General features: G+C 34.9%; 1 protein-coding gene across 1 annotated transcript; it reads right to left on the bottom strand.

Moving 5' to 3' along the window:
• Positions 1–4354: 4354 nt before the first annotated feature.
• Positions 4355–15609, bottom strand: LOC124939078. The gene is made up of 6 exons (XM_047479588.1): positions 15499–15609; positions 14193–14372; positions 13928–14089; positions 5810–5905; positions 5189–5761; positions 4355–5026 (listed from the first exon to the last, which is right to left on the bottom strand). Exons 1-6 carry the CDS (start codon positions 15607–15609, stop codon positions 4355–4357), a joined length of 1794 nt encoding a protein of 597 aa, XP_047335544.1.
• Positions 15610–15900: the final 291 nt, after the last annotated feature.

Below are 15900 nucleotides of genomic sequence, written 5' to 3'. Positions count from 1 at the left end.
GAACATCAATCAAAATAGGAGCGAAGTTAGGTGGGGGCGGAAGCAAAAATAATTCTGGGTACCCATTCATTAAAAATTTACAATAATAATATAAACTAGTATTATTCCTGTGCATTTGCACAGTAAATATATAATTAAAATATTATTTATGAATAAATATTTTAAATAAAATAATATTATATAAAATTAATTTTTTAATTGTTTTGAGTTTATGATTAATATATATTTTTAAAAGCATGAAAATATCTAATGTTTGATTTGTTTGATTTTTAATTTTTGTTTATCTAAAAACACTTAAATGAAATATATGGTATAAAATGTTGTTATAGGTTGACTAATCACATTAATATTTATTAGGTAAGAAAAAATATAATTTTGAGAAAAATGTCTTTAAAGATTAAGTTTTAAATCTAATAGTACTTATTGTTGATAATGTTTATTTAAAAAATATATTACTGAAACATTATATAACTCATTTATTAGGTTTATATATTAATTTTGATGGTTTAATAATTAAAGTAAAAATAAATATTTATCAAAATAAAAAAAATGAATAATTTAAATATAATAATAATAAATTAAATATAAAAAATATTATTATAATAGATAATTAGACAAATAATAAAAAAATATTTAAAATTAGTATATATATATATATATATATATAAATAGTTAAATAAAAAATTATATTATAATTATATTGCTCTCCCTATCTGGGAAATTTGATCAAATAACCTCAAAGATGAGGTTATTTGATCTGATGGTAAAGTGATAATTTTATTGCGCTCGTGGTGATTTTATTTTTTTTGGACGATTTTGCCCTTGTCGCGAAACGCTAAGTCACTTAGCGTTTCGCGAAGTGACGACATGTGAAATGTCCAAATTGCCCTTACTATTTAATATAACCTGGTGTACTTTTTTTTCATTTTTTTCTTCTCCTTCTCTCTCTTCCCGCTCTTCTCCTCCTTCTCTCTAAACTCCGGCGGCGGCGGCGGCGATCTCGTCGGAGAAGTTCGTTCGAAATCCACTATGAGCTCGACGACGTGCACGAGCACTGTTCTAATAGGTACGTCTATTTGAAGCATGTTTTATTGATGTTCGTTTTCTGAGATTGATTAGGGTTTACTTCCCGTTTCGCTAAGTGCCTTACGATTCGCGAAGGACTTCTCGTTTCGCTAAGTGCCTTACGATTCGCGAAGCCCTCCCGTTTCGCTAAGTTCATAGCGATTCGCGAAGTCTTAATTATCCGTCTCTTAATCAAATCATGTTTTTATATTGCAGCTGAAGTTTTCGTTTTCTATAATGGAGAATGGAAACTTGATGCTGATGGAATACTGTTTTTTGATGCATCTTCAATCAAAACATTTGATCTACCCCAAAATACTCGTTATGCTGAATTACTTGATATACTCTACGATAGACTTAATCTCCAGATATCAGCATACGATTTAGTGCTCCAAGTGAAGTATGATATTCCGAATATCAAAAATCCAAAACCTGTTTTTATTGATAATGATGGGGATTTGAACACATATCTATCACGCTTGATTTTGGGTCGAACAGTGTCACCATTGTGTGTATCTGTAGTGGAGAAGTCAGCGTTTACTAAATAAAAGATACCACTACTTACATACCCAACTCAAGAAAGTATACTACCACCACAACTTACTCAGAAATTTGTTCCACCTGTTGTACCCTTGGAATTCTTTGTTGAAAGTCAAAATGAAGCCGGAGAAACCTCTTTGCCTCACATCCCACTTACTCAGGACTTGCATGTTAATAGTGGTGAAAAAGCATCAATACCTATACATCCAAGTGCAAGAAGATCATCATTGGGTACACCAACTAGTGCAAGAAAGGCATCAAATGGTACACCAACAAGTGCAAGAAGATCATCAATGGGTACACCATCTAGTGCAAGACGATCTTCAATGGGTACACCATCGACAGACCCGACAGACACATCACCGCCAGACCCCACATTTGCGATGGCATTAACTAGTGAAACCGTATTGGAAGTTGGTTCGTTCTTTGAAAATAAAAAAGAACTTCAACTTGCTCTATATAAATATGCGATGGCCAATCATTTTGAATTCAAAGTGGAGAAGTCAAGAAAAAATCTTTGGGAACTCAAATGTTTGGATGAGACATGCAAGTGGAGTTTGCGGGCTGTGAAAGGTAAGTTTTCTGAGATGTTTGAGATCCGGACATTTGAGCATCAACACTCATGCTCAACTTTGTCGAGGCCCAAGAAAAAAATGCAAACACCAGCATGGGTTATTGGGCAGTGCGTGAAGAGCAAGTACATGGACCATCATCATAACCACTTGCCTAAGAAAATAATTGAAGACATGCAGACAACTTATGGAATATTTTTGACTTATAATAAGGCATGGAGGGCAAGGGAAAATGCTTTAATAGCGGTGCGAGGGACGGTAGAGGATTCTTATGGAATACTGCCATCATACCTTTACATGTTGGAGAAGTGTAATCCTGGTACCATAACCGACATACAGACAGACGAGCTCGGTCACTTCAAGTATATGTTCATGTCCCTAGGCCTCTCAATTAGGGGTTTCAAATCCTTTTGCCGTCCTGTATTATGTGTTGATGCTAGTTTTCTTAAGCACAAGGTGGGTGGTCAATTATTGGTGGCTATTGCATTGGATGCGAATGAGCAACTATATCCTGTCGCATTCGGCGTTGTTGATTCAGAGAATAATAACTCCTGGACTTATTTCATGCAAAAACTGAGAGACGCAATTGGATTAGTTGATGATCTCGTCTTCGTATCCGACAGACACCCAAGCATCGCTAATGCCTTGTGTGCTGTTTTCCCAGAAGCAGACCACGGTGCGTGCACATATCACATAAAGATGAATATTGTTGCCAAATTCAAAAGTGATAAGTGTCATGCGGAGTTTGATTCGGCTTCAAGGGCATACACTGTCCACGAATTTAATCGTTGGTTTGAGAAAATCAAGGTTAAAGATCACCGGATTGCTACCTATTTGGAAGAAATTGGGTTCCCAAGATGGAGTAGAGCATTTTTTCCCGGTAAGCGATACAATCAACTGACAAGCAATTATGCTGAGAGTTTCAATAGTCAGAGCAGGGAAGCCAGAAAGTATCCCATTTCAGAAATGGCTGAGTATTTAAGATTCACAATACAACAATGGTTTAACGATAGAAGAGAAAGAGCGTCTAATCACGAAGAAGTTTTATCTCCAAATTATGAGAAGGTGTTACGTGAGGGATTCGAGAAGGCCAGATTCTATACAGTCCAATCCCTTAACCGATTCGAGTTTTATGTGCATGACAATCAGTCCCATTTCAAAGTCAATTTGAAAGACATGAACTGCACTTGTAGAGTATTCGAAGTTTCGGGACTTCCTTGTACGCATGCAATGGCTGTTGCCCGTAGTCGGAATTTGGTTTCTTATGACTTCTGTTCAAGGTATTAATATCTAGCTCACGTGTTCATTCTGTTTAACCAATTAATAATTCTGTTGTGTTACACAGGTATTACACAACTGAGTGTTGGATAAATTCATATGCCGAGACATGTTATCCTCCCGGTGATGAAGAAAATTGGGATGTTCCCGAACATATCAAGCAACGTTCGTGTCTTAAACCAAATGTGAAGGTTAAGAAAGGCAGACCACAAACAAAGCGTAGGTCATCCCAGGGTGAGGTCCGTAAGATCCCGAGACGATGCAGCTCATGTGGTGGGCTTGGACATAATAGGGCAACATGCAAAGCAGTTATGCCTGCACCATCTACTGCACGAGCTTCATCATCTAAGCAGCATGACTCATCATCTAAGCAGCATGACTCATCATCTCAACAATATGAACCTTTAGCTTGATAGATACTATGTTGTAATATATGTTGTTAATTGAACTATGGTACTGGTATGTTGTTAATTCAGGTTTAATGTGTTAATTCAGGTTTAATGTTTATGTTGTATGTTCTAGTAGTAGTATATGAGTAGGGAAACGATGAGTATTAACTTATCGAAACGGGAGGAACTTAGCGAAACGGGAGGCACTTAGCGAATCGGGAGGCACTTAGCGAAACGGGAGGCACTTAGCGAAACGGAAGGGACTTAGCGAATCGAAAAGTGCTAACTTAGCGAAACGAAGGGTACTTGGCGAAACGAAGAGTACTGGGCGAAACGAAGAGTACTTGGCGAAACGAAGGCTACTAACTTATCTTTTTTGTAGGTTGAAGGGTCAATTTACAATACATCAATTTACACAAAATAATTTACAATACATCATCCAACTTCCAAAATATTCATCAAGGTTTACAATACATCAAAATAAGTTATCACTTTTACACAAAATAATGTTTAAGGTTCCATAATCTGATGGAATAACCGGACCGCCATCTTCTGCCTAAAAAACCCCATGTTTTCTGAGGTCACATTGTGCACGGGTTGATTAGCGGTCAAGTGTTCCATGTACATTAGCGTGAAGACCCCACAGTCCCCGCTCTCTGTTGCCCGTGGGACTTCTCCAACCTTAGCAGCAGCGGTTTTCACTTTGGGGTGTGGAAACCGTTTGTAAGTCATTGGTTGGATGGGGCCTTCGAAGTTGAAATTAGGATACCTTACCCTCTCACCGGGAGTGATTGTTTTGGCGAATATAATTGGAATCATGTCGCAGAAGGGTTTCAAATAAGGATCCAGATTCTTATAAAGATAGGCATCACAGTCGTACACTTCAATGCGGTACTTTTGAAGACGTGCTACACACAAAATCCAGTGTTTCTGGTTAATGTTCACTGGCATGTAGACATCGTCAATTGTTGACCATTCTGGCATATATCTATGTGGTGCGCCCATATAATAGTCTTTGAATTCGTCGACTGGAAATTTGGCAGGATCCTTAATAAAATCCCTGTGCAGTCGCCTGATTCTATCCGACAATACGCAATCCCCAATTGCCGCATGTGTATTTTTATATGTCTTGGGATAGCAGGAAATCCTTTTCCGCAGAAGATGGCAGAATGCATCGATTTCCTGCACAATGGGAGCATACAACATACATTGAGTACATATCAAACAACATTGACTAAGTAAGTACTTTGCGAAACGAAAAGTACTTTGCGAAACGAAGAGTACTTTGCGAAACGAAGAGTACTTTGCGAAACGAATATTAATGAATTGATTTGAACGACTTACCTCGTCTTCAATCCATGTAAGTCTTGTTACAACTCTAACCAACACTTCCTTCTTTGCTTGAACCGTATGTAAATCCGTTGTCGAATTATCGGTTTTTGGATCATCCAACCACGCCTTTACTTTATGAAGTAGCTCATCATCAAATTTTTGAAGGTGATTCACTTTCATAGGATCCTTTGTCTTGGGCATTTTTGACAAGGAAGGGTTGGTGTACGAGTCATCTTTTTTCGGCTTCCTCACTCTCCTCCCATAATTTCCTTTAGGAGGAGTATTGTATAACTGGAAATCGTCATTGTCATCATTGTCATCATTTGCCTTCACATCCCCCACAGTCTTCTCATCCTTCACATTCACTTTCAAATCCTTCAGTTTCAGATCAACCTCCACATCATCCACCCTAGCCACACCGTCCTCCAATTTAGCCTCAACCTCTATCTTTACGTCCTCCACCTTCGCATCGTTGTCTTTTCGTTCATCCTCCACCTTCTCATCATCATCTACCTTCTCATCGTTGTCTTTTCTTTCATCCTCCACCTTTTCATCATCATCCACCTTCTCATCGGTCTCCACCTTCTGTGCGTCCTCCACCTTCTCAACGTCCTCTTTTTGTTCATCCTCCACCTTCTCATTGTCCTCCATTACATCGTCTTTCCCATCAGTCCCATCATTCACCTTCTCATCATCATCCCCCACAGTCTCCTGCATCGCTATCATCTCCTACAAAATAGACAAAATTCACACTTAGCGAATCGACAACAAATAATTTGCGAAACGGAAACTACTTTGCGAAACGAAAAATACTAACTTAGCGAAACGGAAACTACTTTGCGAAACGAAAAATACTAACTTAGCGAAACGGAAACTACTTTGCGAAACGAAAAATACTAACTTAGCGAAACGGAAACTACTTTGCGAAACGAAAAATACTAACTTAGCGAAACAGAAACTACTTAGCGAAACGAAAAATACTAACTTAGCGAAACGGAAACTACTTTGCGAAACGAAAAGTTCGCAGAATACCTCTTTCTTCTCCTCCTCCTGTTCAACCTTGCTCTTCTCAACTTCGACATCCTTCTTACAATCCTTAACCTGCAAAATAGGTACTGGTCAGATCAGATATGTACTTAACGAAATGAAATGTAAAATATCTCCATACCTTAGTATTCTTTTCCTCTTCGACCTTCACAGCCTTCTTAGAATCCTTCTTCTTACTCTTCTTCTTCTTTATATTATCCTCCATATCATCTAATCTGGTTAATAATATGGACATCCTTTTGTTGGATTTTTCTAACAACTGTGTGGACATATTAAAAACCATCTTCTTGAACGACTCAACGTGAGTTTGTTGAGTTTCTTGGATTGTGATTTTTAGCTCTTTGATGAGCTCTGTTTTCATCTTTTTCATCTCCTCTTTCATCTCTATTTTCAGCTCCTCCTTCATCTCATTAAAATCACATCCAACAGTAGGTGTTGGAGCCCGAGGAGAAGGTGTGTCAGCCCGAGGACTTGAGGTCGCGGATGGGGGAGTAAGAATGCGGGCCGGAATCGATTCATAAGCAAGCTTCTTCTTCAAGTTGGCTGCTTCTTTAAGAGTAGCATCAGCCTTTCTCTTCCTCGTGGCAGGTTTGGGGGGAATCGGAGTAACTTCTTCATCTTCACTTTGATCATCTTCAGCAAAATCATCTTTTATTACCTTCCCATCAGTAAATCCCTCAAAAAAATCATCAGCTGTCTCGTCAATTTGCTCAAATACATCACCACTGTATAACCTCTTCTCCATGGAGGACTCTTCCATCTCAGTCACATCCGTGGTCTCTAGGGCAGTCTTTACCTCCATCGATGTGTTTTTCCTGTTGGAATGATAGAGTAACAACCTTGGGCGTAGAGGGTCATTAATCTGATTCCTTCTGGCGAATTTAGGGATAAAGTTTTCGATGACCTCATACGTCCACACTTGAAGTGCCAATGCGAACCCATAGATGTTATATGCAAAATGAGCATAAGGATCTTCAGCCTTCTCCTTCTTGTCAAAAAATGAGGTACAGAGATGTTTCATGTTCTTGTTTAAACCCTTGAGGGTGGCTCTAAAGGTGACCTTCCCCCATGGATATTGGAAGAAAGTGTCCTTGTCTTCCACCATGTTGAGTATTTTTGGAAATATAACTCTTTTTGGGTCAAATGTGAATAGGTACTGGCAAATCAGTACTACCAGCCCCATCTTAAATGCATCTTCCTTGTCTTTGCATTTGAAAAAAGCCTTCTCGAAGTCGCACATTTTTACACTCATGCTCCCTTTAAAGTATTTAACCGAGAGAGGTGGACAACAGCGCAATTTTTCTTGGTCCAACTCAGGATAAACGCCGAAACATAGGCCGGTAACCAACGCATACTCCTTCATACCAAATACAAGCTTTTGCCCATTCACAGTGAAAGTTATCTCCTTGGAGTTTGAGCTTAACCTCCTCAACAACATTTGATGTACAATACTTCCTGAGAACTGCAGGAGGGGGGCTGTGAATAAGGATCTGAACTGGGTATTGTACACACTCTCCAGAAGATCCATTTCCTCGAACTTATTCACAATCTTCTTCAGGGTGAGGGCACTTTTCCACGAAATCCGACCGGGAAACTCAGTAACAGTTGTTTCTGCCATCTACAAAAGGAAACAACATCATCAAAAATGTTAGAACAAACACATACAACGTAGGAACTTAGCGAATCGGGAGGTACCTCTCGATTCGCTAAGTGCCTCCCGATTCGCTAAGTACTTAGCGAATCGCTAGGCACTTAGCGAATCGGGAGGCACTTAGCGAATCGAGAGGTACCGAGCGAAACCGTTAACTGAACATAAGACAGCATTACCGAATCGGAAACAATACGAAACTAATCAGAAACAAACAATAAACTTAACATGCAAAAACCCTAAACAAAAAATCTGAAACAAACACTTAAACTTAACATGCAAAGACCAAAATCCATAAGCAAAAAACCAGAAAATGATCGACCACAACTAGGTATTTAGCGAATCGCTAGGTCCTTACCGAATCGGAAGGTACCTAGCGAAACCCTGATGAAACCCTAATGGCAACAAAAATATACTGAACAGAAACCCTACTGGCAAAAAAATATATACTGAACAGAAACACTTAACATTACACTAACATACAAAAACCACCAATGAACAAAAAAGCAGAAAATGATAATGAACTAACCTTAATGACGAACGAGAAGAAAGCAGAAATGATCGGGCTTGACAAGATTCAGTGAAGAGAAAATGGGTTAGAGAGAGAGAGTCGGGCGGTTGAAATGAAATGTAATGAATTTTTTGAATATATAAGGTCTAGCGCGTGTGAGTACGCGCGTCTCTTCAACTTCCGTAGCGAGTCGGGAGGCACTTAGCGAATCGGGAGGGACTTAGCGAATCGGGAGGGACTTAGCGAAACGGAAGGGACTTAGCAAATCGGGAGGGACTTAGCGAATCGGGAGGGACTTAGCGAATCGGGAGGGACTTAGCGAATCGAGAGGTCAACGAGCTCCAGCTAAGAGAAGATGGTTTGAATACGTTTTCGCTACTATATTTTAATAACGAAATCGAATTCAAACCATTCTCCTAGCTGGAGCTCGTAGTACTTAGCGAATCGTCAAGTACAAAAATTTTTATTGGTTTCATAGGTAATCTATCTCGTTTGACAAGGTATCAACAACAAAGTCATGGTTTTGAAAAGAACATGTGTTAGCAAAACAAACCCTATAATTTTACATGGAAACATTTAGATTCTTCAGAAAAAGTCTTTGAAGAAGCGATCGTTGAACTCCAGATAAGAGAAAATTGTTTGAAATTTATTTCTTTAGCTTAACGACTAACGAAATCAAAGTCAGCCAATCTTTGCTTATCTGGAGGTCAATGATAGATTCTTCAAAGGCATTTTCTGAAGAATCTAAATGTTTCCAATGTAAAATTAGAAGGTTTGTTTTGTTAACACATGTTCTCTTCATAACCATGAAGTGATGTAAATACCTTGTCAAATGAAGTTCATGATTAACTATAAATAACAAAAAATCTTGATACTTAGCGAATTGCGAGGTATACTTAGCGAAACGGTAAGTCCGTAGCGAAACGGTAAGTCCGTAGCGAAACGGTAAGTCCGTAGCGAAACGGTAAGCAGATCTGAAACGAAAACACATACGCTCTTATCAGACAGAGATTTTCTGCAAATATGAACAGATAACAAATAATAACCTAACGAAATGCTCAAACATGAACCAATATGAACCATATAAGAAATAAGAATCAACCAAAACGGAGAAAATGATGGACATAAAGGAAATATGAAAAAGTTTTTGAAATGAAGAAAATGTAAACAAGAACATAACTGTTAGAATGAAGATCTACCTCGACGCCGTTCAAATAGTTAGAATTGGAGAACTCACATAAACCCTAGTATAAGAAACCTGCATGCAAAATAGATCTAGGGTTAGAAATCGGCAATAGATAAACATAAATGAATTAGTTAGGTTAGAAGAGCTCTGATCGGGTTTGATTTGTATGGATATTGGAGGAAACGGAGATGTCGTCGCCGCCGGCCGCCGTCGCCGCCGGCCACCGTGAGTGAAGGAGAGAATTGGAGGAAGAGAGAGAAAAAAATTTAGTGAAATGAAAATATTTGGGTATTTATACAAACCTCTGATCCACTTCGCGAAACGCTAAGTGACTTAGCGTTTCGCGACAAGGGCAAAATCGTATAAAAAAAATATAACACCACGAGCGCAAAAAAAATTATAAAATTCCACCAGGTCAAATAAACAAATTTGCAAGGTCATTTCGTCAAATTTCCCCCCTATCTTGCATCAATTTTACAATTACTTTTTTAATATATTATTTTCTTTTTTTATAATTATAAATAAGTTTTAAATACATTTTTACGTCATTTTAAAACTTTTATTATTTGGTTAAATATATTTTTAAATTTTATATTTTCTATAATTTGTTTTAAAGTTTCTTTTTATAATTTATGTTCTATAAAAAATTATTTTGGTGTATTTATTTAATAATAATAATTTAATATTATAATATTTTGTATAAAATATATATAATAATAATAATAATAATAATAAAGTTAAAAATATTCCGCGTTTATCAAATTTTGTGTTAAATTTAAAATATATAACTTAATTAGTTAAAAAGTTATACTTGTTTTTATTAAGTTGTAAGTTAAAAAACATAAATATATTATTTTTAATTTTATTTTTATTTTTAATAGTTTTAAGTTTATGAGTGAATCAACTCACAGTACTTAAGTATCCATTTATTTTCATATATATATATATATATATATATATATATATATATTTAAAAAACTTAAATTATTTACTTAAATATATTTTTAAATTTCATATTTTCTTTAATTTGCTTGTAAGTTTTTTTTTATAAAAAAAATTATTTCAGTGTTTTTATTTAATAATAATAATAATTTAATATTATAATATTTTTATAAAAAAATATATATTTATAATAATATTATATTGTTAAGAATGTTATATGTTCATCAAATTTGATGTTAAATTTAAAATATAAAATTTTATTAGCCTAATTGGTTAAAGAGTTATACTTACTTTTATTAGGTTACAAGTTTGAAAATACATATATCATTTTTATTTTATTTTTAAACGTTTTAAGTTTATGGGTGGGTTAACCCACAATCCGATCCAAGTATTCAATTACTCTCACATATATATCTAAATTAACCACAACTCTCGAATAGGCGGACATTTTAAAAATTAAGTATCATTATATATATATATATATATCTATATATATATATATATATATATATATATATATATATATATATATATATATATATATATATATATATATATATATATATATATATATATATATAGTTAAAAAGTTGACATTATATTGTTAAAAATATCTTGTGTTTATTAAATTTGGTGTTTAATTTTAATGATTAAGTCTTATTAGCCTATTTGGTTTAAGAGTTGTACTGTTTTATTAGGTTGCAACTTCGAAACATACCTATAAAATTTTTATTTTATTTTTAACTGTTTTAAAATCTTTTGGTCGGTCAACTACAATCCGACCTAAATATCTTACTCTCATATATATCCAAATTAATTACCGTTCTCGATCCGGAAATCCGAATATTTTAAAAATTAAACATTATTATAATTATATATATAACAAATATTTATCAATTATATAAAATTAAAATATATATTTTATTTTATTAGTTTAATATATAATACGTATTTATTATATTTTATAGATTTGTTATATGTATAAATATATAAATAATTAATAATTTTAAAATATTAATATTAAATGACAAAAAAAAATACTTTTATAAAAGAATAAGTTAATTTTTTATAGAATGTTTCTGTTTTTTTTAGTAGAAACTGTTTAAAAATAATTATTATAATATCAGTGGTAATACAAACAAATGTCAAAGAATTGAATTTGTATAACAAATATGGAGGGCATTATAAACCATAAAAGAAAATTTAGACATTCCCAAAGGAAACAAAAATTAACCCATAAAAGAAAAAAGAAAAACATATTATCAATTATTTTTCAAAAAAGAAAAAAATACTATAAATTTTAGAAAAACAAACACATCTAAAATTTTGAGCAACTTTATTGTTAAAAGAATATAAATTTAAAATAGATTAAATTAGAGATAGCCACCAAAATGCTAGAATCTTGTTGTCACGGGAAAGACTTCCATATCAAACACTCAAGCATGATGTTTTTTGAGTTGCCTAGTTTTTCAAACCCTAGCCATCCAATGTTCATCAGCAATGAGGGTGCAAAATTTTCTCTTCAACTGAACAGACAAACAGTTCAACAAATATACAAATATAACAAAATTTGTTTTCATACTTCCTTAATTGATGGATCTGCCACATATCTGCTAAACATTTATGAAAGAACTCCTTAGAGTTTACAAAAAAAAAATGACATTCACAAGTTTCATAGGCCTCAAACCTTGCAATCTAAGGTTGAAGATCATATTAAAACTGTAGAGAAATCCAGCATATTAATTCTCTACCAAACATATTAAATTTAAGAAAATATTTGAGAGCTAAGAAATTGTAGTTCCTTATAGCAAAAAGATTGAACTTCCTCATAAAACGTACACTAATATCGGAAAATAACACATCACACTATGTTAACGACACACATAAATATATAATTATTGTATAAAAAAATTTAAAAAACAATGACAATAATAAACAAAAACGATATAAACTTACTTAATCTACACAAATCGTACAAAAAAAAGTTATATAAATAATAAAGAAAATGTAAACATATTGAAAGAAGTATGATTGCCTTATCACAATGATAATTTTGTTAATAAAATATATATGATTTTATCAAAAGCAAGCATATATATATATATATGAGTTATAATTGAGAATACTAATAAATTAGAAATTTATTAATAAGTAAACATAAGGCCTAACAAATTGATCAATCCTCATTTGCAACAATTACCTAACATGAAAAAATCAATAATGGTTTGATATGTTATCAGGATAAATGAGTAATTTTGTATTGTACATTATTATAATTACATGCAATTGAACTGGGAATAATTTGAAAGTAAGGAAGTTGCAAAATGGCCAATGCAAGACTACACTCAATATCGTCGGAACAATATCGACAAATGAGTAATTTTGTATTGTACATTATTATAATTACATGCAAGTAAACTGAGAATAATTTGAAGGTAAGGAAGTTGCAAAATGGCCAATACAAGACGCCACTCAACATCGTCGGAACAATATCTCTTATCAACCCTCCCCAACTTTCACCTCAAGAACGAAATGGTAATAATCAAACATTAGTCTAAACAACATTAGATCATAATAACTGTTAGGTCAGCCACACCAACACTCCTTTAGCAAAAATGGACAATTTCCTACTTTCATAATCTTAAGTTATATAACAATAAAGTTAAAGATCCACTAACATAACTATCTAGACTTGTAAACATAAAGAAATCTGCATCATCAACAACAAAGAAATACCTAAGCTACTATATAAAGAGAGGTGATTTTCAACAACAAAGAAAGACCTAAACTACTATGTAAAAAGATTATTCAAGATAATCACCGTTGTTACGGTGCTTGAACACGTATCGCTCCAAGATGGACTTCAGCTTCCAAAATCATCTGGATGTCGGCTTTTTCGTTCCGAAATAGAATCTGCATCATCAAGCTAGTAACTCTTATTCCTAGAAACAGAACAGACAAACAAACAAAATCTGTTACACTGAATTTGGGGTGGTCAATGTCAACCAACTTCCTCCATTGGCCTAATTGTCTCTCTTTACTCCTCTACCAGTTCTCCCGCCAACAATTTATGTCGCCATCTCAACCACTTCTTCAAGGAGTAGGAGGAAGAGGATATCACCACGTGCTCCTCCTACATCTGAAAATCTTTAATTAATGGAAAATTTAATAATTGAATCAAAAATCTGCTACACTGAATTTGGGGTGGCCAATACCAACCAACTTCCTCCCACGACCTAATTGTCTTCCTTACTCTACCTCCTCCTCCGTCGTCATCTCAATCGACTTCTTCAAAGTTCGGAGATGGAATCAGCATCATAAAGCTAACAACTCTTCTTCTTAGAGACATGATATCAAACAAACATACAAAATCCAAAATATGCTACACTAAATTTGGGGTGGTTAATGCCAACTAACTTCCTCCACTAGCCTAATTCTAGTCCTTACTCCTCTATCGATTCTCTTACCAACAATTTCTGATGTCGCCATCCTAGTGATTCTCTTACCAACAATTTCTAATTCCGCCATCCTAGTCGATTTCTTCAAGGAGTAAGAGGACGAAGCTATCACCACATTCTCCTGTAAAAATCTTTAATTAATTAAAAAGAGGCAATAATCAACGGTATTGACGGAGAAAAAGTTTATTGTTTCTCTTTCAGGTAGCTCTCCTAGATAGTCGTGCCTTATGGTTGAAGTGTCCTCTACCCTTAGACCTCTCTATTGTTCTTTCTAACAGATGTAAACCCCTAAGCTTTTTATGCTTATGGAAGGGGAAACAAATCCAGTTGATTCTAAGATAATTGCATATAGCAACATGAGCTTGGTTAACTAATATGACCTCAAAATACTTGTAAGTATAATCCTGGATTAGTAAACAAATTTAGTATTTCATATAGTATTCCAATTCCAATTTCAATTCAATATAATCAATCAAGAAGTTGAAACAACAAACGACTACACAACCCTCGGTGACCCAGTAAGAGCTCAGGACTCTAAGACCAGGAAGTTTCCTTCCAGCATGTTCTTCAACAATTGATCGTTTGCTAGGTTGAAATTCCAGTTGAGTAATAACCCTAGTCTATGGGTTTACCGTAAAAGATACCCTTTGGAACTTGCCTTTTCCTTCCACCACGTCTAATACGCACACAATACACTACATATCCCTACATACAACCAATTTCATCCACGTATAAAAAGATTTTAAAACAACAGATCATAAAACTTTTCATCAATCATAACCTAATATAAGTATTAAACAGCATATCCCTACATAAAGAAATTTGCATCATCAACAACAAAGAAATACCTAAGCTATTATGTAAAGAGAGGTGATTTTCAACAACAAAGAAAGACCTAAACTACTATGTAAAAAGATTATTCAAGATAATCACCGTTGTTGCGGTGCTTGAACACGTATCGCTCCAAGATGGACTTCAGCTTCCAAAATCATCTGGATGTTGGCTTTTTCGTTCCGAAATAGAATCTGCATCATCAAGCTAGTAACTCTTCTTCCTAGAAACAGAACAGACAAACAAACAAAATCTGTTACACTGAATTTGGGGTGTTCAATGTCAACCAACTTCCTCCATTGGCCTAATTGTCTCCCTTTACTCCTCTACCAGTTCTCCCGCCAACAATTTATGTAGCCATCTCAACCACTTCTTCAAGGAGTAGGAGGAAGAGGATATCACCATGTGCTCCTCCTACATTTGAAAATCTTTAATTAATGGAAAATTTAATAATTGAATCAAAAATCTGCTACACTGAATTTGGGGTGGCCAATACCAACCAACTTCCTCCCACGACCTAATTGTCTTCCTTACTCTACCTCCTCCTCCGTCGCCATCTCAATCGACTTCTTCAAAGTTCAGAGATGGAATTAGCATCATAAAGCTAACAACTCTTCTTCTTAGAGACATGATATCAAACAAACATACAAAAATCCAAAATATGCTACACTAAATTTGGGGTGGTTAATGCCAACTAACTTCCTCCACTGGCCTAATTCTAGTCCTTACTCCTCTGTCGATTCTTTTACCAACAATTTCTGATGCTGCCATCCTAGTGATTCTCTTACCAACAATTTCTGATGCCGCCATCCTAGTCGACTTCTTCAAGGAGTAAGAGGACAAAGTTATCACCACATTCTCCTCTAAAAATCTTTAATTAATTAAAAAGAGGAAACAATCAACGGTATTGACGGAGAAAAAGTTTATTGTTTCTCTTTCAGGTAGCTCTCCTAGATAGTCGTGCCTTATGGTTGAAGTGTCCTCTACCCCTTAAACCTCTCTATTGTTCTTTCCAACAGATGTAAACCCCTAAGCTTTCTATGCTTATGGAAGGGGAAACAAATCCAGTTGATTCTAAGATAATTGCAGATAGCAGCATGA

This window comes from Impatiens glandulifera, chromosome 5 (genome assembly GCF_907164915.1).
Source record: "Impatiens glandulifera chromosome 5, dImpGla2.1, whole genome shotgun sequence".
Classification (NCBI taxonomy): Eukaryota; Viridiplantae; Streptophyta; class Magnoliopsida; order Ericales; family Balsaminaceae; genus Impatiens; species Impatiens glandulifera.
Note: the sequence above shows the minus strand (reverse complement) of the source record. Positions and strands in the feature narration are given on the sequence as shown.